This window comes from Rhinolophus sinicus, chromosome 7 (assembly GCF_057876585.1).
Source record: "Rhinolophus sinicus isolate RSI-liver-muscle chromosome 7, RSI-T2T, whole genome shotgun sequence".
Taxonomy (NCBI): Eukaryota; Metazoa; Chordata; class Mammalia; order Chiroptera; family Rhinolophidae; genus Rhinolophus; species Rhinolophus sinicus.
In genome coordinates, this window is record NC_142507.1 from 2,539,803 (window position 1) to 2,565,036 (window position 25,234).

General features: G+C 37.8%; 1 protein-coding gene across 16 annotated transcripts in view; it reads right to left on the reverse strand.

Annotated features, from left to right (window-relative positions):
* Window positions 1-25,234, reverse strand: part of RALYL (RALY RNA binding protein like) — a 1,518,143-nt gene that overhangs the window by 224,155 nt on the left and 1,268,754 nt on the right. For all 16 annotated transcript variants that reach the window (XM_074318489.2, XM_074318485.2, XM_019726291.3 and 13 more), the window contains one exon: window positions 17,521-17,799. In XM_074318489.2, the coding sequence (XP_074174590.1) occupies window positions 17,521-17,776 (256 nt within the window). In that variant the 5' untranslated portion in view covers window positions 17,777-17,799. The remainder of the gene's footprint in view (window positions 1-17,520; window positions 17,800-25,234) is intronic.

A 25,234-nucleotide genomic window follows, 5' to 3' on the forward strand; every position in this document is an offset into this window, starting at 1 on the left:
CTGAGACAGGAGAGTGAGACGCCCAGGAACTACCAGATGCTGGGGGAAATCCAGAGGACCAAAGGGTTGTAGTTTTTACCAGAAATATGTGTCGAGAGTCTCTTTGGCATCTGATCAACAGCAAAAGTGAGTGGAGTGTTTTGGAATGTTTTATATTTCTGCTTCTTTGGACTGTGTTTATTTGATAATAATCCTCGCATAGACAAATACATGTGGTAACTGGGTTTGTAATATTTATATTTATGTAAAATAGAAACACTGGACAGTAATTAACACAGTCATTTTAATATTGTTGTCTCTTCAAAAGATACACACTCACATTTGAGTGAACATATTCTGGCTGAAAAGCAAACTGCAATGAATTGCCAGAAATTGCAATAACTCGTTATATTTCCAGGTTCTTAAATGTGTGATAGTCTAATCAAGTTAAACTGAAAAATACTGAGATGATTTCAGCTAATGATAAAATATTGTTGCCTATAAACACGAATAAATGTCCTTCAGCCACGATTACTTAATTTTGCAAGGAATTTTGTTATTATAAAACCGCGACTGCATCACGATAATCAAGTTTCTAAAAGAAACCTATTAAGTTTCAATTCAGTAGGAGAATTAAAAGAATATGAGAAAATAAAACTCTATTAAGAATGTGATTATGTCACATTAACTCTGTTTTAGAGGTTTTTTTTAGAGTTTAATTTCGGAGGCTAAAGTATTTTAAAATAGTTCTATGTGTGGAAAGATGCTACATCTCACAACCAATGTTTGTACAACAGTTACTTTTTCTGCCTCCACCACTTCCTATTGCTAGGCTAATAGTATATAAATACCTACTAACAAGATACACACATAAAGGGCAAGCACATTCGTTTTCCTAAAGGTCCCCTGTCACCTCTGCCTTGATTTTTTTACTTGGCTTTATGACCTGGTTTTCATTCAATTCTCATGCATTTTTTCCCTTCCCAGGTACAGAGTCTAGGAAACAACTCACTTTCATGCTGTTCTAAACAGCTCAAAGAAAGATTATGCTAGTTCCTTTCGGAGGTTACGAAATCATTTATTAAATACTCTTTTAGGAACACTTCTAATGTTTAGTTTTGCTATTTTTACCTTGAAACGATTTGAGGTACAGCGTTCAGTCCCCACCACAGGCCACACCCGAGGGGTGGTGTGAGGCCCGTGGGTGACAGCTGCAAGGAGCCATGCCCTCAGCACCACCCGTGCCACCGGCCTTTCCTCCACGCTTGGCAACCAGGAGTGGTATCTTTTCCTCTGCAAATTCTAAAGATTTGGCTTATGGGAATCTGAAATTGTTTGAAGTCTATATATGCTAACATTTAATTATTTTTCCCATGATGCATAAGACTCCTTTTTTCCTCACGCAGCCCATTTGTGTGTGTATATGTGTGTGTGTGTGTGTGTGTGTGCGCGTGTGCATGTACCTGTGTGCATGTTTTTCTCTGTCCTGCCCTCTGACCCCTACCCCTACTCCAGCATGTTTCAGCACTTTATTCGCTAGCCACTCCCCTGTTAGCCCTCTGTCTTATGTTGAGGATGCTTTAACTATAAAAACTTGCAGATTTACAATTCTACTTCTTAAAGATTTATGCAAATACTGTAAATGGGAGGCTGGTGAAGTGGGTTGAATCAACATGAGTGCCCTGATACAGGAAGCTGCAACAAGATGTCAACAGTGTGGGGTATGAAGAAGAAAGTGGGTCTAATGAGGCAGCCAAAGTCAAAACCAAAACCCCCAATCACAGTACCAGGCTAGACCAAGAGCCAAGATTGTGCGACCAAGCAGCGTCAAGAAATCGGACTAGGACGGTTTGTTTAGCTAATGAGTGGTAGCACTCTCATCTGGAGAACTGGGCTGGTTTGCTTTATCTTATAAGAACAGGATGTTATATGGGGGTGGGGGGGCTTATTGGGAGACAGACGGACCTAGTTAGTCAGCCCTCAACAATGACCTCACTTTGACACAGCTACTACTGCTGTATCCCCATTTCCCAAACAAATACATATCTCATTGTAGTTTGCATGAAAGGTATTTTTTTTTTTAAGTTCTACATGTCATTAGAAGTCTAACCATCTTATTTCTGCTTCCCCAGAACTTTTCTGAAATCACATTGCTCCTAGGTCTACACAGCTTTGGAGTGATTTTCAAACTCCTTCCTCTCACTTTTTTTTTCTTTTCTTCCCCATTCTGTATCTAATAAAACTTTCTCTCCTACAACTTCTGACAGTTACTCCTTCTACATTAGTCATCACTCTAATTTTTATCTTATCAAAATGCACTGAAATTGTATGTATTCCTGTCAGTCTGCAGCCTCCAGGAAAACATGAAGATCTGCAGAACGGGCCATGTTTTATTCCCTTTGCAATGGGCATCAAAGCAGAGCTGAAAATAAATGAGTGATGAAATGTTTCCTCTTCATTTACACAGTGACCATCTTGGTCCAATCCTGGAAGAAATGCCATGGATTTATCTCAATATTTACTCAACAGTGAGCAGTGTCCCAGGAGATGGGATTACGGCCATGAGCAACGTAGATGTGGCCCTCTGTCCCCAACAGGTCCCACTCTCTCTAGAACTCTCTCCTTGTTCTCTAGTGGAATCTCTCACTGACACTCAGTACCTCCATGTGAAATAATCTATTCATCCCAGGACTGTGGCTAGGTCTGAATTTAAATGATACTGAGTATCTTATCTTATTCCCATCTTCAAACCAGCAACCACTAAGCTGATCAACAAATAATTTTTTAAACAAGCTTGTTAACTGAAACAATGAAAAATTATAGTGTCAAGAAAAGCCTGATGTTTCTGTTATAATTATTTAAAAAGGCTGATGTCCTATACCATTTGTACTCTTCTCTAGATCTTATCAGGTGTAAATCTAAATTTCAATAAGAAATCAAATAACACAGGAAATTATAACAAACATAATAATTTAATTGTAATACAATTTCTCTTTTGACAAAAAAACAGTCATTCAGTGGACAACCTGGGAAAACATTGCCATGTTCTCTTTTCTAGGAATCTATCCCAGAGTATACTGAGTAAAATATGAAAGAACATCTCACAAGGCTATTTGCTGTAGCATTGTTTATAATAGGAAAAGACTGGGAAAACACAAATACCCATTTTAGAGGTCTGACTGAATAAACTGCACTACATGGAATGTGTGCAAGACCGAGGACTATGCAGGTCATGGGTAATTTCCAATCTTGGTTGTGGTGATGGTATCACTGATGTACACACATGTCCAAACTCATGATTTACTTTTCAAGAGTGTGCAATTGTTTTATATCTATTATACTTCAATAAAGCTAAATAAAGAACAGAAATGCAGTCCCTAATAATCAAACATTATCATCGTGTGTCTACTTGGTGATGTAATCTGACAGAGAAGAACCACCTCAAGTGACTTTAAAACATAATAATTTTGTTTTTCTTATGTAGTAGAATATTCTTATGGAAAGAAAAAAAATGGGCAAAGTAATGAAAATATTTAACTATTTTCAGAAATTATAATGGGTTGGTATTGTCAGCAATGATTTTCTGAGATTCTTATATGTGTATTGTTGGGTGATGAGATGAATACAGATAGATGAGAGAGATTTCTGATAATACTGAAAGGAAATGTAGATAAAAGATGGATGAGATTGACTACAATTTCTGTAGTTCTGACTGTTCATAGAAGTATCAGTATAAACTTGGAATGATGTTTTTTCTTGTGTGCATGTGTGTATGCGTGTGTGCATTTGTGTGCGTCCTGGCTCTGACAACTGAAGCAACTGAGAAACAATAATAAATAAAAAAAATCAGTAGCAATGAGCCTCCTTAGCACTCAGAATGTTAGATCCAATAACATTTCCCACTACGTGGCCCAGAGCTCTATGGAGAACTGGCTGATTCCCAGTATGGGGCAAGAAATTAAGATCCTGGAACATTTTGTGATATCTGAAATAAAAGCAACTATCCAAGACGACTAGCGTTATGTCAAAATGACCCGGGCGACAACATGAAAATGGCACCACAAGGCAAAGTCAGGATAATCCGATCATTAATTCAAACTATAACTGCAAGGGATGGAAACATATCAACTATGTTTAATTCTTGAACTCAAAACACTATGAAAATTTTTTTCAAACTTATTTTTAATCTTTAGTGAATTAGGGAACAACTTTGCTAATTCACTAAACCAAATCTATGATGAAAGAAGTATTTCTTTTTAGAATAATTACAGCTAATAAACAAAGAGAAAATGATAGAAATAGATTACCCTATTCAGTGGCGATGACGATGACAAAAGAAGAGAAAACCACATTTGTACCTTTTGACGGAAGTGCTTACAATCACATATGAAGAAATCTTTAAAATTTCTACCTGAATCTGGTCAAGACTCTGGATACGACTAACAGTTTGGAGGAAATATAAGGAACAGAGAAGTATGTTAAATGCTACCACGGGGATGTAATCACCAATAACAGGACCGGCGAAACTTTATAGGACCAATGAGCCAGTTCTTCCAATAGATGAAATGCAGGGGTAGATGGGAATATATTAGGAAAGCTTATGGACTAGGGATATATCAATGAGTCTCAATCTTGGTATCTTCTTTGAATTCCAATTCAAAGAAATTAATTTTAAATTAAACTATAAGAGAGGGGATTGTGAAAACAGGGAATTATTACTAGATTGGTATTAAAGAACTGTAGCAATTATATTTGGTGAGAACATGGTTATGTTTCCTTAAAAAAGTCGTATTTTATATATTCAGACTGAAATATTTGTAGATTAAATGATATGTCAAAGATTTGCTTCAAAATAATATAGTAGTAGAAAGGAATGGTTGAGGTACAGAAAAAATAATATGCTTGTAAATTGCTAATTACTAAGAGGGGGTTCGGGGGACGTCTAGTTCATTATACTATTCTCTCTACTTTTATGTATGTTTGACAATCTCCAAAATAAAAAAGTTAAAAAATGAAGTGAAAATATATGCAGAATGAAAAGTCATGACAATTACAACCTGAAAGTTGAGGAGGGATGTAAGCATTGAAAGTATTCCATGAGCGTCGGGTTGTCAGGGAAGCACTGTGAAGGGTCATATGCATTAAACTTAGAAATCACAGATACCTGCTACCATTTCTAGGGTAATACTGAAAGATAAATTAACAAGCAACCCACAGAAGAGAGAGAAAAATATAGTAAACTTGTAGATATAAATTCAAATATATAACTAAGTGCAAATGGGTTATCACAAGTAAGACAAAGGCTGTCAGACTGCATTTTTAAAAGATTATATTTTGCTTGCAAGCAGGCTTTAAATATTAAAAAAAAAAACAGAATTGTTGAAATTAAAATAGATGAAAATGGCATACCAGAAAATATTAATCAAAAGGAAGTAAGTTTAGCTATATTAAGATTGGACAGTTTTTTCCCTTAAGACAAAAATAATTACTAGAGATAGAGATATCTCCTACTAATAAAAGGATGAATCCATTAGAAAGATACTCTAATTTCAAGTGCACCTTTATCAAATATTGCATCAAGTATGTAAAGCAAAAAACTCAAAGAACTAAAAAGATACACAGATGAATCCATAAGCATAACGCACCTCTCTTACTAACTGATGGAAAATAAGACAAAAATCAATAATGATAGAGAAGGTAGAGGAATTCAACTAGCGATTTTTGCCTGCTCAACATATTACAGGAGGTGGCATAGAATAACAGCCGACTACACATGCTGTCTGCCAACTGCATAGGGGACACATCAAAACCGACCACACACAGAGCTAGTATATAAAAGGTCTCTGTGAATTTCAGTTCATGTATTCTCTGGTCACAGTGAAATTTAGACTAAACTCAAATTTTTAAAATTATCCATTCGGTAACAAATTTTGAAATAACCAATAGACTAAAGAAGAAATACCAACGTGAATTACAAAATACTTATCGACGAATTGATTCTGAACGCGTGATGTGTTAGAATGTGTGGTACGAAGTGGAAGCTGTGCTCAGAATTATAGAATGAAACGCAGTTTTAGAAAACACGAAAAGCTGAAAATAATCTGTCTTCACCCACGAAGTCATAGAACGAGTAGCAAACTAAACCAAACAGATGAGAATGAAAGAAATAATAAAGAAGATTACCAAAACAAAAAGAGCATTAGAGAAAATACACAGAGCCATAATTTGGGTATGTAAGTGGATGAGTAAACTGACTATGGAAGAAAGTGGTAAGCCCAACATTACAAACATTAGCATTAGAAAACCGACATCGCTGAAAGTTCCTAATGATAATAAAATACGAGAATACTACAAACAGCTTTATGCCAATACATTTGAAAATGTGTGTCAAATTAGCACATGCCTTGCAAAACTTATCTTTCCCAAATTGGCACAAGATTAAATTTAAAAATCTGAAGAGTCCTACGTCTATTAAAACAACTGATCTTTGTTAATGTTCTTTCCGCAAAATATTCCTGGCTCAAATGGCTCACTGGTGAATTCTCTAAATATCTATGAAAGCGATAACATCAATCATACACAAACTTCTAGAGAACAGAAAAAGAAGGAACTCTTCCCAGTTTGTTTAACGTGGCCAACATCTCCTCAATGGGCAAACGGGTAAGACATTACAAGAAAATGAATTTGCAGGCCAACCTCGAAATCTCTACTATGAACACAGAAGTTAAAACGAAAACCAAACCAAACCAAAAGATAATACTTTATTACCATGTTGTGTTGATTCCAGGCATGCAACATTGATTTAATGTTCAAAGATCAATTGCAGTTCTTCATATTAAAAAAAATAAAGGAGACAAATCAAATATTCATTTCCATATATACAGGAAAAGTATTGGATAAAACTCAATAAAAATAAATAGCCAACTAGAAATATAAGGAGAAATTGCTTAGTATGATAGGGACTTTCGTACAAAAATAAAATAAAATCCTGTGGAAAACGATAATAGCAAATATTGACAGCTCTCTCATGAAATGAAAAATAACATATCTGCTACCACTACTACACGACTACACTTCAGTATTATTCTAGAGGTGCTAGCCAATGTGATAAGGCAGGGAAAGAAATGTATACATAGTGGAAGGTGAGAAATAAAACTGTCATTATTTGCAAGAGACATGGTTGTACATAAAGAATACGAGAGAGAGAGAGAGAGAGAGAGAGAGAGAGAGAGAGAGAGAGAACTGTTAGAATTAATAAGTGAATTTAGAAAATCTGTGAGTATATTAATAAGTATACCAATAATGAACAATTAGAAAACGAAATGTCCCAAAAGGTCCTGTTTATTTATAGTAGTATCAGTACTATATACAGTATAGTATCTATACCACATATGTAATTACATACATAAATTGACATTAAATAAAATTTTATATATAATTACATATAAAATGTTACACACACACACACACACACACACACACACACATACACATGGTATATTAATTAAAAATGAGCCCCCAGAAGGTGGTGCCATCCTGACATATGGAATATTTTGAGCTGAAGACAACTGAGGCCCAAAAGGCTCAGGGAGAACTTTTTACCTCTCCATTAATTGCCTAAAAGAATTTAACTAAAGGGCCTGGTCCAGGAAGATCACTCTCCCATCACAAGAGATAACTACTGAGAATGTGGGTAGGTGTGGGGGTGGGGGGAGACCTGGCAGGGCTCTGAGAGCAAGGTCCTCTCTATGTCCCACTGTCTCTGCATGACATGGCAAACATTTGTTTTTCCCTCTCCATGGGAATTGCCCTCCTCTCCTTGGAAGTCCCAGGCCCCTCCCCATTCTCCTAGGTTCACAAAGGCATATAAGCCCCAACCACCTGACTGCCATGGGCCCTCATACACTTATGCAGCCCCTCTATGTACAAAATTAAATGTGCTTTTTCCTCCTGTTAATCTGTCTTATGTTAAATATGATTGCTAGACTAGCTGAAGAACCTCGAAGGGTAGAAGGAAACAATTTTCCTCCCCAACAATATAAATATATATATAACATACCACTTGTTCTATGTCCAAACCGACATTTCAAGGCAATGAGGAAAGAATAGTTTTCTCAAAAAAATGGAGCTCATTGGCTATTCAAATGGAAATAAGTGAGGATGTTCCTTAACACACACCATACAAAGAATCCAATTCCAGGAGTATTAAAATCGAAATGTAAACGGTAAAATAAAACAAAACAAAAAGCCCTTGGGAAGGAAACATAAAAGAATGTCTTCAGGACCACAGAGTAGGCAGATTTCCTCCACAGGACAGAAAAAGCACAAACCGTGATGCTCACTTACGAGGAGAAGCAGCGCCCAGAAAGGATAAACTCTTGTCCAGGACCTACTCCTCCAGGAAGCTGGGAATGTAAGGGTAAGACCCCAGCTTTCTGAATTCCCTTGTAGAGACACCGAGGGCCTCCAACAACAGCACTTAACAGGATGCTGCATCCTTTCACCTCCCTTTGGTTTTTACAGCAGTTTATGGGTCCCAGGTGACGTCTGAAGCATTTTACACGTACTGATGCATTTAATCTTCACGACAACTCGACAAGGTAGGTCCTTATACGATTATCTCTATTTTACAGACAAGGGAACAGCACCGAGACTTTAGTAACTTGCCCCACATCACACAGCCAGTAAGAGGGGAGTTAGGCTTCTATCTGAGGAAACCCGAGTCCAGAGCCTACAGTCTTAGCTGCCATCTTTCGCAAACATTGGCCAACATTTTCAATTTCTCTGTTTTAGTTTCAATTCTAGTAAATTAGGCATCTATGGGTTTTCTTGAAGATTGACATTGTAATTTTTTTTTTTTTTTTTGCCTACTATTGTCGATTAACTGTTTCTGAGTTCTTAAAACTGAAATCTACAGTTCCCAAAAGAACTTCTCCAAACAACCTTACAAGACAGTATCCCTTTTTAAAATTCAGGTAGCACTGGAGGGTGTGTGTGACAACGTGCTTTGTCTTGTATTTCCCACCTCCTAGTGTATATTATTTCATACGTGCATGTGTCACTCCACAATTGTGTGGATAAACTTACAATATTTTATCCTTTTATGGCACTTGACCTGCATTGTATCACGTTTTTTCTTGTATCTGCCATCTCCATTTGCATAGTATTTTACATATACATATTTTACTCCACAATTAGAATATTTTCCAAGGGCAGTCATCTATTTTACTTTACTGTATTATTTTACTTTACTTTAGATAAGGCTTTGTGTTTCGATGCCCCTTCAGAGCTGAGATGTTTTGGCAAGCATCTAACACAATACCACACATGCTGTCAACAGAATAAATGTTCCTATTAGTGCAGTATTCTAAAATCCGTTTACAAGTGACTTTCGGACACTTCTTAGTAGGATGAAAGGGTAACTTGAGGTACTGGGTTTTACCTGTTATTAAGTCCAGATTTGTTCTAGGGGAAATGTTAGAACAAGTTAGAACTAACGAGACCCTTCTGAACGCTGCTTGGACCCTCCCAGGGACGGGATTAGTGAAGAAACTGCTCACGGACAGTAGCAGCCGCCAAATGAGGTGTTCACTCATTTAGGTTCAGCCTCTGAGGCAAGGAACCAGTTTCAGAGGCATGAAGAAAATCCGCAGGCTTTCTGTCACACGCGAGGACGTGTATCTCCTTCGCTGACAGACCGTTAGCTCTGGAATTCACTCTCTCAGGGAAGTTTGCTAATTAGCATTTGTCTATGGCATATTAAGTAGCTCCGTTTAATTACTGAAAACCTGAAACGTGTACGGTGCCTGGCAGCCCACAGAGTGTTGTTTTTAATACTTATTTTCTGACGACAGTGGAAGAAGGCAAGAAAGACTTCTGAATCAACTCCCACATAGCAGATGGATGCTTTCACAGTAGAATCAAGGGGAATCCACAGTAATGGTGAAAAATGTTAGAAGGAAGTTCCGAGCATTTTGTCCCCATGAAACATGCTCTCTTTAATATTCAGGACATTATTTGTAAGATGGGAGCAATGAAATCCATTATCTAGTTTCATGAAGGATGCTGGAAAGATAATTTTTAAAATGTAGTAGAGTGTATATTAAATGTCTTTGGGAAGTTTGATAGCTGAACATAATATATAAATAAAAGTATTATGACTAAAATCTGTTTTAGGATGGTGACCTATTTCTGTCAACCACCAGAAGGCAGGAGTATAAGTGACTTCTAGCAAATATCATCTTCTTAGTAATTCTTCACACCTCCGCTCATGTATACCATTCGACACCCTTCACAGCCTTGTGAATAGATTTAGAAAACAAACATAATGGCCATTTACATATAATATTTTGCCATTGATAACCACTTTGAATATCCGTATAACACAACATATGTTGCAAAATTGGTTGTTTAAAAAACAGGGATGTGTTCTTGGGCATTTCTTTAGTGGAGAAAGAAAGCTGGAATGGTAAATAGCTTCAGAGGAAGAAAAATTCAAATATTTAGTAATTCAAAATTCACATTCTCATTACAGCTAATGTTGAAATGAGCTGAGCAATGAACTTGTGCTTTATATCTTGGGAACTGACTGCTTTGTCAAACTATCAAGTTGAGAAAATATGAGGACAATGCATTCTTTAGACATAGAGGCAGCAGCTACATTTTGTTTTTCTTCTTTTTTTAAAATTTTTATCAGTACCAGTGGTAATAAGTTTCCCTAATGGTGCCTCGCTAACAGTGGTTTTCATTATCTGCAGCATTCTTGGGCTGTTTTCTACAAGACTGTTAAGACCCAGAAGCCCCCACAAAATCTGTGCACTTCTTAAGGGGGGTTCTGCCCCAGACCGTGTGGTCCAAATTGATGGCCGGTGCTCGTCCCTGCAGCCCAGGCTCTAGGTCAGCGTGCTCTCCTGCAATGCAGACACTGCATCTCTCTCGTACCTGACGGCACGTGCAGGAGAGATACCCACCCAAATGGAGCAGGACAGGCGTAACGGAATATCTATTGTGTCTGTTAGAGAAAACCCCAGTGAGGGATGCCGCGCTTCCTTCTTCCTGTGCGCTACCAAGTTTTCAGTGGCCTTGTTGAAAAATACATATTTGAACACCGTTCTGAGCGTCTGAGTCGTCTCAGAACTCAGTATTTTTCACTTAACACTTTCACAAGGCTTTCTTTTTCTTCATAATTTCTAGGGGTGCTCTGAAATGTCTGGAATGGAAGGATTTAATGAAGAAATGATCTGAATGAAAGGATTTAATGGAAAAAAAAGCACATCTCTAAAAGGCACTATATTGAAAGATGTGGAGAAAGAGGGTTTTTTTTAAAAAAAACACACAAAAATGTTTTTCTATTTAAAATCAGTAAACACAAAAACATGTCAACTATATAGACAGATCAATTTGTCTCTGGTGTTTGTGTTTTTAAGGATTAAAACAAACTGGTGATACAAGTCGTAAACTACAGTTATAAACACATTCTGGTAATTGCTCTGAAGTGCATATACTGCGTTTTGTTTTGTGGACAAATGGAAAAGATCTCTCCTTATTATAAATTATGAGTTTGTCAAAAGAACACAAAGCACTGTTTTCATATACTTTATCTTGATTAAAACTATTATAACAGTTCTGAATTAAAGGTGTTTATTTCGTTATGATTATTCTAAAGCGGTGATTCTTAACCAGTGGTGATTTTATCCCTTTGGGCATTGGGGACCATCTGGACACAGTTTTGGTTGTCACTACTGGCAGGGGGGAAGCAGAAGTCAGAGATGCTGCTAACCACCCTACAAACCACAGGACTGGCCCCCAAAACAAAAGCCCCAAATTCCAACACTGCCACGGTTAGGAATCGCTGCTCTAAAGACACGTATTGCTAGATACAGCTCACCAGAAAATGCAAACTATAGGCACCATTTTACTTAACGACAGAAAATTATATTTTAATAACAAAAAATAAATAAAAAAATCAGCAAATAACTTGTAAGAACCCACTAAAGGTTTCCATTCTTCCTGCTTCCAGGGTTACCAGTGGGAATGGCCGCCCAGCCCCACGTGCCTCCAGGTGTGGTCAGCAGAACGTGAGCACCTGGGATAGGCACCACTTGTGCTGGAAGCGCACACCTGCCAGAGTACCATACTCCCGCTCTTGGCACCCGTCTGCGGGTCGGACGTCTTTCCAAGTCCCTGGTGGCGACTCACTGAAAGATGTCAGAACTTACTACAGTCTGGTTCCTGGATGAGAGGGGAGGACAGAATCTCCACCTCGCCCCATCCACTCCTTGGGTATGGGTTATGTTTACGTGATGAGGAACTCCATTTCTATCACATTGGCTACTGAAATGTCAGGGTTTATGGGACACTGAGGATGGCCTACTTTAACTAATATACTCTGAGGAAGACCAACAAAGTTGACAAGTCTGCTTTAAGTGCACGTGTCTAGATAAGAAGGACCATGCTTTCCAGTTTGCCCAGCGTCATCTGGTTTAAGCATGACATCGTGGCATTACCTATTACTCGCACCCCTCCTCACTCTCAGAGCTATCCTGGGTTAGATGATAAAGTGTACAGTCCCTCTACTGACACATGGATATGAAAAGAATTGCTGGTAAAAATCAAAAGTGAAAATAATTAGGGTCAGACTATGTGAGGTGGGCATCCCACACCACCATTTGTGTGACGTAAGGTGAGCCAATTCCTGAGCTTCAGTTCCGAGCCAGCAGAACAGGCGTTCAAACTCATGCTACTTACCTCTCAGGATTGTGAAGATCAGAGAAGATAAGCAGTGCTTGAAAGAGCTGCGACAATGAGGAAGTGCTGTGCAAATACCTCTCCATTAATAACAAAACTATGAAAGGAAGCCATTTCAAGGAACACAGCGGAAGGTTTTCACAATGAAAACCTTTCTTTAAACCAACGTATCAGTTACCATAACGTTGGGATACAATATAGATATGGTGACATCTGATGCTTATTAAAGACTGGGTTACATTTAGAGAAAAATGAAATCAGGCCTATTAAATAGCTATCTCTGTGGTGCTGATTTTAGAGGGACTGAGTACCTGGTCACCCCACAAGGAGACCACAGTGCCTTCTCTTTAAAGGGACCCCAAACTGTAGCCACTCGCTTTCTAAAGAACTTCCAGCTGCCCCATCTCCTCCCGTCCTCCCCTTTTCCTCCTCCCTCTCTCCAGCTTCCTCTCTGTCTTCCTCTTCTTGTGATGGAAGGGATGGGGGAGAGCCCTTTAGCGAAGTCCATCCACCCCACTGACCATCCCACTGAAGTCTATCCACTCCATTGACCATTCCTCCAAAGGCCATCCACCCAGCAACCATCCCACCGAATCTATAAACTCCACCGACCACCCCACCAAAGTCCATCCACTCCACTGACCGTCCCACCGTGCGCCCAGCACACACACACTGAGCATCTGCCATATAAGTATCAGCACCCTGCTGGTGCTGGAGTCACTTCCGCAGGCACAGTCTCCAGGACTGTGCTCAGAGGGGGAAGGAGCAGAACCAACTACAACAGCAAACACGGAAATGTAAGTAGAGAGATACATGCTTGAAAGGGAAGCAAAGCATTCCCACGAGGTCTGAGGGATCGGAGGAGGCTCCCTTAAAGTGATGACATTTGATCTGAGAGCTGAAGGATGAACAGTCAGGTGAAGGGGGAGAGCGGTGAGGGGGTGAGGAGCTTGGTGGGGAAGGACATTCCACACAGTCAACCAGCAAAGGTCCTGGTGAAGGACAAAAGAGAACCGTTCAAAGAACTGAGAGAAGTCAAATTAGATGGGGACTGAGCAAGGCTGAGAGGGTGGTGATCTAAAGGTGCAGATGAGCAAGGAACAAGTCATAGGAAGATGTGTTGGTCCCAGCAAGGGTTTCAGTCTTTTTTTCTGAGAACAGTGAGAAATCACTAAACATTTTTATCAGAGGGTGACCTCATTAGATTTGTATGTTGAAAAGACCGCTCTGGATGCACAATGGTAGCTGAGGATAAAAACACACTTGAAGCCCACTATTCTTTGGGCTGATGGACAGCGACAAGCATTTGTTTGTTCCCTTATTTGCCCTCAGTCAGGACTGCGCTCCAGAATCTTCCTTCCTACCAGTGCATTCCCATTGCTTCCTTCCTGATCAGGATTAAGAACAGTCACCAGATTCATTTTAAAATTATTATAACGACCTCAACTCATCATGCTCCTCCTTTGAATTCCTTCACCATCTCTAAAACGCCTATAAAGTAGTGAAATTAATTTAATTCTGTATTTTATGTATTTTTTTTCTAAGCTAGACTTTACTTTTCAAGAACGAATGGGGACCTGTATACAGGTTTTAGAGCGTCAGGGCCCAGGGCAGACTATACCCAAATATCGCAAAACGGCATATTGATTACTTTGAATTAAAGGTACTTGACAAACAGCAAGTGCAAGAAGGGCACACTGACCCTCCTCTGTCTCCTTGAATGAAAGAAATAAATCTCCAGTGTGAAAGGTACCCTCTTTGCTGCACCCTTATCATGAGAATTCAGAAACAGAGGGCCAAAAAGCCTGTATAAACAAAGCCTGTTACTCCTTTACTAATTTACGAGCCCAAAGCCCTCTTTCTGTTTAGATTCCTCACCAACGCACACCCAAACCTAACCTCCTTTGTCCAGTCAAGTCTTCACAAATGTATTGTTTCTTTGTCTCAAAAGCATTAAAAACTGCAGCTTTGATCATTTCTCTGAGCACCATTTATGCTCTCCCATGTGCACATAGTAAACTGAGTTTTCTCCTGTTAGTCTTGTCTTACGTTATTATTAGCCCAGCCATAGAACGGAAGAGGGGTAGAGGGGGGATTTCTTTACTGATGCGAGCAAGGGGAGTGATTTTTATACGTAAGTTATTTTTCAGAGTTGAGTTCCTCCCACTATTAATAACTGATTCCTGAAGTTCATAAATTGTGTCTTTTGCAAGTATCATAACAGTGAAAGAATCTAGAAATAAACATATAATAGACGATTCTTTAAAACATGTGTGTAATCAAGCCAGTATAATCAGTAGAAATTGGCACTGATCTAGACTTAGTCTCCAACCTCTCTGCATGATATTTTGGTACAAATGGACATTTTATATGTGAACTGTCATATAAAAATTGTTAGTATTAGACAGTAAAAAGTTTGTTTCACTTTTCACATAATATGTTTGAGAAGAAAACATTCCAATGATGAAATTTAGATGTAAGAAGATACAATAAACATTTTTAATATTAACAAAAATTGAATCCAAATTCAATAAAAGAGTAAGAAGAGGACACGTTAATATTTCACCTTTTTAAATTTAATTAAATATCTGAATTGCGATACATTTTTGTTAGGAGAGTTTTATGATAGAAATTGTGACTTAAAGGAAAAAAATGTTTTTAAACTTCAGAATAATTTCACAGCTAGATTCTGATTTTTTAGGAATCTCCAAATAATGCAGACAAATGCAATCAGCTATTCTTTCCCACAGAGAGTTGAGGGACCCCCAAAGGCAGAAAGCCAGGGACAAATTGCGATATCCCTTCTCTGCTGTGGTACCAAAGGAATACCAAGGAATGCACATGTATAAAAGCCACTAAATTAATTTAAGGCCAAGATCCCTTTTCTGTCTTATGTCCACAGGGCATGTTATTCCATTTTAGACAGGTTGGTCAGGATGTGACTCTCTGGGGAAGTAAAATTGGAGTGCAGCCCACAATAAGCAGGGCACAAATAATTAGCCAAGACCTGTCTTGTAAGCAGAGGGACGGCAAACCCAACGCCTCTGAGAAAGGAACGATCTGGGAATGTGTGAGCCATCACAAGTTCGCTGGTACTACCGCCATGGCCCAGAAGGTACAGAGACAATGCAGATAGAGCTGAGGACATGGGAGTGAGGGGCACAGTAGGTGGGACAGAATGTGCAGGTGAGACGGAAGGTATTGGAGGTATAAGAGCAGATCAGCAGCATAACCTCATTTATGTTTTTAAAGGGACACTGTGACAAGAGGGGAAAGAACTAGGCCAGTTACAGGGTTACTTCAGTTGTCCACTGGAGATATAATGGTGGCCGTTGTGAGATGGTTATCGGTAGAGATTTAACCCGTGATTGGGTTTCGGACATATTGATGGCAATACATTGATGATGAATTATTCATGGATTGCGGTGGAGAAAGAAGAATCAGGGTTGACCCCTGGGTTTTTGTTTGGAAAACTGGACAAATAAGTGTTCCCATTATTGTGATAGAGACCATGGGGGTGGAGCAGGTTGGGGGTACAGGAAATTGAGTTTTTTCTGGGCATATGCTGCTGAGATGCCTATATCTATCCAAGAGAAGATGTCATATATTTAGTTTGATATATGAATCTGAACATAAATTAGGGAATCACTGATGTATTAATTATATATTTTCCTCATGTAGAAAAATAGATTTTATTTTTTATCTATATATTAGTTACAAAATATTTTCTCCTGAACATTTTCATTTTACTTCGACTATATTCTTCTCCTTTGTTTGAACAAAACATATTTATTCCTTGACTATTAAGCATAATTCTGATTATTGTACAAGACTGAACAGGCATGACACACAAGATTGCTTAGTAGATAAGAAAGAGTGGGTTATATTCCCTTCTAGTTCTCAAAATTTATTTCCTTTTGCTATTTTTCTATCCGTTCTCCCAGAAAAGTGGAAACAAGAAATGAGGAAAATACATTAACCTATCAGAGCAAATGCTGTAGGTATGTAGGTGAAAAAGGGGCTCTAAAATAAGTCTGACAAGTCCAGTGACCGATAGCAAGCTCACGGTGAGATCTGATCATATTCCTACCTGGGCAGGTCATGGTGGGTAGTCACGCCCCAGACACACAACTTCTTTAGTAAGCCCTGTCCATTGTTCTGCATCTAGGTGAACACACCTTTGAGATGCCACAGTGATCCTCTTCTCCAGACCCCTCAAAGGCATAACCACCCCCAAGGAGCACATAATCTCGTTACCTATCCTGTACTAGGCTTTCTCCCACCTTAGTCCCCTCCCTAATTCCAAACATATTAAAGAAACTCCAAAGCTGTCATTCTCTGGAGCATTTGAGATCTTGTTTTTCTTTTTCTTTTCCTTCCTTCCTTCCTTCCTTCCTTCCTTCCTTCCTTCCTTCCTTCCTTCCTTCCTTCCTTTTTCTTTTTTTTCTTTTTTTGCATACCATAGTGTTTACTGGAATATAGACACCATTTCAAATCAAATCAAGTTAAACATAATGCCTATTTTTTTTATTCGCCTGGCTCGGTTAGGGTTGGTGGAGGTAACACATATTACAAAGCAGACTTGATTTCAAGCTTAAAAATTTGTTGAGAAAATAAAGACACTTACATGTAAAAGGACATGGAAATAATGCAAATTATAAGTAGACAAGCACTATACTTGGTTAAACAAGAGATAGCTATATTATGGCTGTGACGGCTTTTAAACAGTAAGTCCATACTCAATACGTGCAGATTTTAACACCAGTGTATAAACCAAAACTGAGCATCACTCACCGAGGGGCTGGCCTGCGATAACCCGGGCATTTTCTCCGGCCACTGCTGCACGTGCGTGTCGCTCACTCATGTACTGGACAAACGCGTAACCTTTGTGAACCGAGCATCCGACGATTTTTCCATACTTTGAAAAGATGGCTTCGATGTCAACTTTCTTGACAATGGCTGTGTTTAGATTGCCAATGAACACGCGGGAGTTGATGGACTTGGGGTCATTCTTATTGGTGACGTTGCTGGTCTGTGTTTTTCCAGTCATGGTTGGGTCACCTTGTTTTAATCCTGAAACAAAGAAACAAACAAACAAAGACAATCCAAAGGTTAATGATCAGACGGAATGGATATCACTGGCTTTTAACAGTTCTTCAATGCCTTCCCAGGTATTCACAAATGCCTAAGTATGACTGATTTTCTTGAGGAAAAAAAACATTAGTAAGATATAAAGTGAACACTGCACAGCAGAATGTGGTAGAAAAATACTTATAATCACTTAAGGTATAGTTATAAATAACTTCTTGATTTATTTATCCAAAATTTGGTGCTGCATAATGACTAAAGCTTTTGTAGTTGTTTTTATTTTTATGTCTATCAATTTGTCACAAGCAAGTGCAAGGAATAAACCACCTTATTCTATCAATGACAAGAAAAATCCAAAATGGCTAAGGTCTGATGGTGGGATACGGGAATGTAACCTCCATCTATTGTTGAGAGCATGCATTTTTATTTCTACATTTTCTAGAATGGGTAGATGCACTGTCTAGTTCATTCCCAGAAGCCTCCTCCCAGAAAGTAACAATTCATTCCATTAAATGCTGTAGAAGAGGGAAACAAGGAATTAAAAATAAAAAATTCAATTAGAGAACATAAGAAAAACATGTTTCGGAAAATAAATGAAGTAGCATAAATTCTGTACATTGTCTTTAACTGAACTGATATCAAATCTCAGTTTTAAAAAACACAAAAAACAAACAAAAAAAAGAACAGCATGTGTAGCCAGTTTTCATCAATAATCAGAAAATTAGAGGACTAGGTATCTGTGCCGAAATTCCTATTCTCAGCCTCATTTTTAATTATTTAACTAACAATTCCTACGCTACTGATGCCTAAGGAATGCTAATATTTCCAAACACTGTTTTCCGAGCTTGGCACCGTGTTTAATTAAGCTCAATGAAACTTTCATTTCTAAGTAGTCCAGCACTTACAGATTTATTTTTTAAGGCATTAAAAAGTCACTCACTCATTCATTCATTCATTCAACAATATTTATTAAGCAACTATTTTTCACTGTCAGATATTATCTTCTAAAGTGCCTAACAATGAAAGACACCAATATGGTGAAACTGAAATTCCAACAAGGGCACAGTCTCTGATATTGATGACCATTGCTGAACATTACCTAACTGATGCATTGTTTATCAGTGACTGTATTTTTACAGGAAGAATCTCTTTTAAAATCTTACAGCTGATAAAAATACTAAGTGCATCTTATTTTTAAAAATCATTTAAAATGACATTTCTCAATTGAGTATTAAATGGTGGAAGTCTTAATTAAAGACGTAAACTGGATATGCTTGAAGACTTACTATGCATCTAACCCAGTGACTTCGGAAATCAGGAGCCACCAAGTAACATAAAAATGTTTCAATTGAGACTTAATTATTACATCTTGGATTATTAAATTTTTAGTAAATATTGGACCCTCAACATTATTTGGATCGCCTTATAATGAAGGTGGATTTCAGAAACGTTATTCACATAAAAATTAAGAATATGGCATCATTAAAAACAAGGATTATATTTTGCCTTGCTTTGTTTCAGCTTAGCTACATTTAAGCAGTTTCTTTATGAATTATTTAAGGTTATGGTTGAAGGAAAGCTGATAATTTTTTTTTTAATTTTGCAATTTGAGCTATTTCATACCTCAGGACAAATCACTGAGAATCAATTGAAACAAGCAAAATCAAGGTGTATATATGTATTTTAAACAAACATTTAGCTTCTTCATATAATCTAGTATACTTTAATCACACTGAGGGAGGAAATAAACTACAAGATCCATTTTTTGGCTCTGGAATGGATTGACGGTTATATTTCTTACCACTCTAGGCCAACATCAGTAATATAATCCACAGAAATAATATTATTTTCTTTTTGGCCTTATGTGATCGTTTTAGAAATATTGTAGAGTTACTTTCAAGAATAAACAATTCTTATGGCTGACATTTTATTTCCTGGACAGGGATAGTTGGTTATAATGCAAACAGAAGAATAGTTAGATTATGTTAGATCCATGGTCACAGAACCCAGTGGCGTGTCTTTGACAGGGACCTTGTGTCAAATTTAATCCTCTGAATTTTCACTGTAAATGTCAACACGCTCTCCCTGATGCCACGCTTTTCCTCTTCGTGGGTGCCTCTCATAACTCCAACCTGCGGGGGAGTAATTCTGCTTCATGACTCTTCATCCCCTTAAAATCTATATGCATCTACGCTCTCACACACAGACTGCCCTGCCACCTTCCGTCACTGTTTACAGTGATGGAGAGTTCTGTCCTAGTGCTGTTCATTATCGTTTCACACTCTCTGCAAAACGAGGCCTCAGCGCACAGTGTAATATGTAGCTTGTGCTTCTCTGTCATCTGACTCTTCAGCCCATTGCAGAAGGACATCCACTTTCAGCCGTGAGGAGCAACAGGGGTTAAAGTAACCCTCAGGACGCAAACAACTAGGAAACCAGGCTAATGGAGATGAAACAACTGTTTCTCAGACATTAAACCACAGGCAGTGTGGAGCCATTCTGTGTGAGAGGAAAGAAACAAAGGATGGTCCACTCTCTGCCAGGAAAGCGTTTCAGGTCACAGAGCTGGTGTGTGTGTGTGTGTGTGTGTGTGTGTGTGTGTGTGTGTGCGTGCGTGTGTGTGTGTGTGTGTGACTCAAAGTTAAGTGACCTTACTGAGCGAGGAGACACAGGTCAGGGTCCAGGGTATCTGAGGACACAGGCATTTGTGAGGTTTCTAGAGAAGAGAGCTATGCAGAAAAGGAACCAGACATCATCTCAGGGGTCCCTTGACGCCAGTCCTAGGATATGCGTGCAAAGGGGAGACTTATCTGAGGTTGGTGGAAGTCCTGGAAAGTTGGGAGCTGAATGGTTCCTGACCCACAGAAGGCAGAGAATCACTCGAGTTCCCACTAGCAACAGTGGGGAGTCCCAGCTGCCTCTCTGGATCATGAAGTGAGAACCAGGAGGACCAGGCCTTAGCAATGAGGAGCAGTGGTCCCTGCAGTGGAAGGACCCTCACAAAACCTCCAAATAAGTCTTGCGATGATCACACTCAACCCCAAACACCCTGAATATCTAGAAGCAAAGCACGATGCTTCTTTAAACAAATTATAACTGAGACACTTGACAACATGAAACATAAAATCTTTAGCATCCAATCAAAACCTCCTAGAGATCCCAAGAATCAGAAAATACGACCCCAGATCAGGAAATTAAAGATATATAAAATAATCAGATGGAACACCTAGAGATGAAAACTGTACTATCGAAAATAAAAAAAATACACTAGATAAATATTATAAGTGATCAGACTCTGACATAGAGCAGATTTATGAATCTGAAGTTGTAGAAATAGAGAGTATCCAAACTGTGTGGAGAGATGAAACACTGGGAAAAATAATAAACAGAACATCAGTAACCTAAGTGATGAGTATCAAGCCATGTAACATACATATGTAGGGAGTCACAGAGCAGCAAAAATAGTATTCAAAAAAATACTGCCCAAAAATCTTCCAAATCTGATGAAAATTATGATCTCTCAAATCCAAGAATCTCATTGAACCCCAATCAGAATAAGCATAAAGAAAAGCACACCCAGACACATTACAGTTAAATTGCTGAAAACCAGTGATAAAGAAGAAAATCAGGGCGCTCTCTGACATTGGAAAAATGCTTACATTCTAAAAAGAGAGAGAGAGAGAGAGAGAGAGAGAGAGAGAGAGAGAGAGAGAGAGAGAGAGAAAGCAACAGTTCAGGAAACGTTACAACTACAAAACAAATAACAAATGACAAGGGAAAAGTGCAACTAAACCCAGAACTTGTCAGTTTTTAAATTAGAAGTTAGGGTCACATGTCTGTGAAAGCCGCTGTATAATAAAAGATAAACTGTGATCACTGCTGTTCCACAGAAATTTCTGTAACAATGGAAACATTTTATATCTCCACCCAAAAAGGAAGTCATAACCCCAGGTGACTCTGAAGACTGGAAATGTGACTAGTGTGGTTGAGGTACTGAATTTTTAATTCTACTTAATTAAAATTAAGGCAACATTTCACTGGAGTGCTCTACCTAAAATGCTAAGAGGGCTCTGGCCCTTTAAAAATAGGGTAAATGTAAATCAGAAATAATTTGGCTATTTATGGATGTTTTTGGTCTCCGGAACTTAGGAAAGATATGATGGTATTAGATACATTTCAGAAGAATAACAAATAAAAATTTCAAGTAGCTGCCAAGTGAGGACTAATTTACAAGTAGGGTTTTCCATTTCAGAAATATCAGACTGAGATGATAAATGCTCTGTAAAATCAAAAAGAATGTTTTTCGAATACATATAGCCTTTTTCTTTGTGTTTGAGGGAGACTTCTACCCCTGAATCTAAAAGGGACACATAAATTATGAATTAAAGGCAAAGTTAAAATATGTTTTAGAGAAAACATTTTTGGAGCAGACAAAATACTACCCTTCTCTTGCTTTCAGTGGTCCTGAACTGCCAATCTAAATTTGAGATTCATCCAGAAACTTGTACTAAATAAGTAATGAGCAACAAAAACAATAATAACACAGTCAAGAAATATGTAGTCAAGAAAATCAACCAATGACATGAGTACATACCACATTCAAGAACCTGATGAAATATTAAAGGGATAAAAAATGAGTAAGGAAGAACAGATTGTACCCGAGAAGTGATCAACTGCTGAGGTCTGCATCTAATACTCAAATAAATGCTGTAAAAAAGGTGAAACCTGGCAAAGGCTGCAAGATGGATGGCATCACAATTTCTGAGAGTGAAGGAGAGAGATCATGTCCATTTCAAAAGACCAGATGAAACTTCTTGAAGCAGATGAGGTTTGGGTTAATCATTAAAGGATGTGGTAACAAATCAATGGGCATACAGTTACTGATGTATTGAAGCATCTGTTTTTGGACAAAATAAACTAAGAATCTCAAAAAAGTCTGAATTGATTCTTGAGAAAAATCATCCACAATTTAGAAAGACATCTTATCTCCACCAGGGCCATGACAATTCTTTAATAGATCTTCAGCACCATAAACACTATTTTGTGAAAATTCTAATGTCCAATTTTTTCATGGGGAAATCACCAAGTATATTTGGTGATAGAATAAAGACAAATATTATAGCTTTCATGAAGATTCAATTCTTAGGCCTCAGCGTGCTTCCTGAAATAAGCCAAATTTAGCTTTTTAAAAGTCAAGATTTTAGGGAATATGTATATACGTACTCTAATATACACACACGAAGAAGGGAAAAATGTAATGCCAATTACAGATAATTACTATTACATTTTTTGGTGTATTTTCTTTGTCATTTCTTTCTAGTACTTAGTAAAAAGGTTGCACATTAGAAAAAAAGTCACTATAATCTACAAAGTGCTGTTACTTATGATTTGAACACCCACTTTACTATGTTGTTAAATAATCTTATTGGCTATAACTTCAACAGTCGCATAATAATAAAGCTATACCATCATTTTCTTCATGAGCATTTAGCTTGTCTCCAACTTTTTTTCAGATTGCAAAAATATCACAGATGAACACTACTAGACTTAGTACGGCTACATTCCATGCACTACAATTCCTGGGTCAAATAAGAAGGGAAAAGTTTCTAGTTTAGTTATCAATCCCCACCTATTTTCCAGGAGGGCCGGACACCCTTCGTCTTCCACCAGCAGAGAACAAACACACTGTCTGTTGTAGCTTACTCAACGTGGCAGTTTCCAGGCCTGCCAGGCCTTCCCTCAGTACTGCATTCCAAGTGTTCTCTGATTCATTAGTTTGAACAGGAGGAGTGGGCAGACCGTAAACTAAGTAGGAAAGGGATGCTCTGATCTACAGCAGTGAAAGAAGTTGGTTTATGAGGTTAGCTCGGCTGGTGTGAATAACAGATACTGCCTAACGCCTTTGTCCTCCGAGAAAAATCAATTAGTGTTCGGAGCTTCTCAGGCATATCACTAGAGTCATTATTATTTCAACAGATAATAAAAATTACTCTGGTTTCCTTTGTTAACTGTACACTTAGTTAAATCTACAGATTGTATTTTAATATATTGGGGTGTTACAATAGCATGTGTTCAATGTTTATTAAATTTTTTTAAAATAGATGAAGTTTATTATGAGAATTCCAGACACCTCCTGTCTGCCCTCTCTTCTACCCAAACCAAGGACGATGTTTATTAAAATTTTAATGGTTGATTATAAAGAAATTAAAAACACTGCACGCATATTAAAATTGTCTTTTAGCAGCCCTTTTATCTTAGTATTGTAATTCAGTGACTACAACTAAGAATAACATCAGAGCAAAATGTGAGGTTTCCCACATGGAAAGTTTTGGAAAATATATTAATTATATTCACATCAAATTATTTGTTTTACTTTTTTAAAACTATGTGCCTCAGACACTGAGTACAGTATTGTGGCAACAGCACCATATAAGAACCTAGAAACCCAATTTTCATTTTCCTTTCGAAGTACTAGTTTATGTGTAAAAAAATGTAAATACATAAAATATTTCCTTTTAATAAGTATTCACTGATAATAGAGGCGATATGATCAGTTTCACAGAAAATTGATTAATATGAGAGGTTTCAGAAAGAAAAACGGTTTAAAATATCATTTATTAGGATGTGGAAATATTTTTAAAAATTAGGCAAATGACAGTATTTGATTCAACAGCTCAAGGTAGAACACAAAAATGCAATAATGTTATTTAAGCAATAGAAAATATTACTATATAAAAAATAAGACTAGTAATCATTTTGTGAAGCAAATAGTACTATCTAAAATATCTTAACAGCAGTGATTAGATTTGAATAGAACTAGTAGCTACAAAGAAATAAGTACTTTCTATCTGGAAATTGAGATTAAGTTGTTGACTGGAAACAAAAATAAATACATAAATAGTTATGGACAATGACACATGTAACAGCTATAGTTACAAAAAGATGATTTTGCACTGGTTGTCGTAAGTATAAAACTGGACATCAATGGACATTGGTAAGTCAACACTTCAAAATGCAGAATCTGGAATATTAATAAACTTGTGTTACACTTCATTAAAATTATTCTGGAGGCTATAAATTAGTAATGGACTGAAATTTTGTAAACAGGAATCATGACGTGTGTTAAACCGTCTCGTGGGAAACGTGTGCTGAGGTCCTGCAGCTCCAGCCACTGTCTGGCAGAAGGTATGGTCTACAAGGGACCATCACCGAGGTTCGTGAGGGGTCAGACACAGCCATGTGGAAACTGACCAGTCGGAAAGAACACTGGCTGGGACAGGCCAAGTGTCCAGAGTAAAGTAAGGAACAAATAATCAGCAACTGCTTCCTTTTCTCATGCATTAGTCAACTCAGGCTGTTGTGACAAAATATTAGGCTGGTGCAAGGGTAACTGCATTTTTTACAATTATTTTTCACCTTT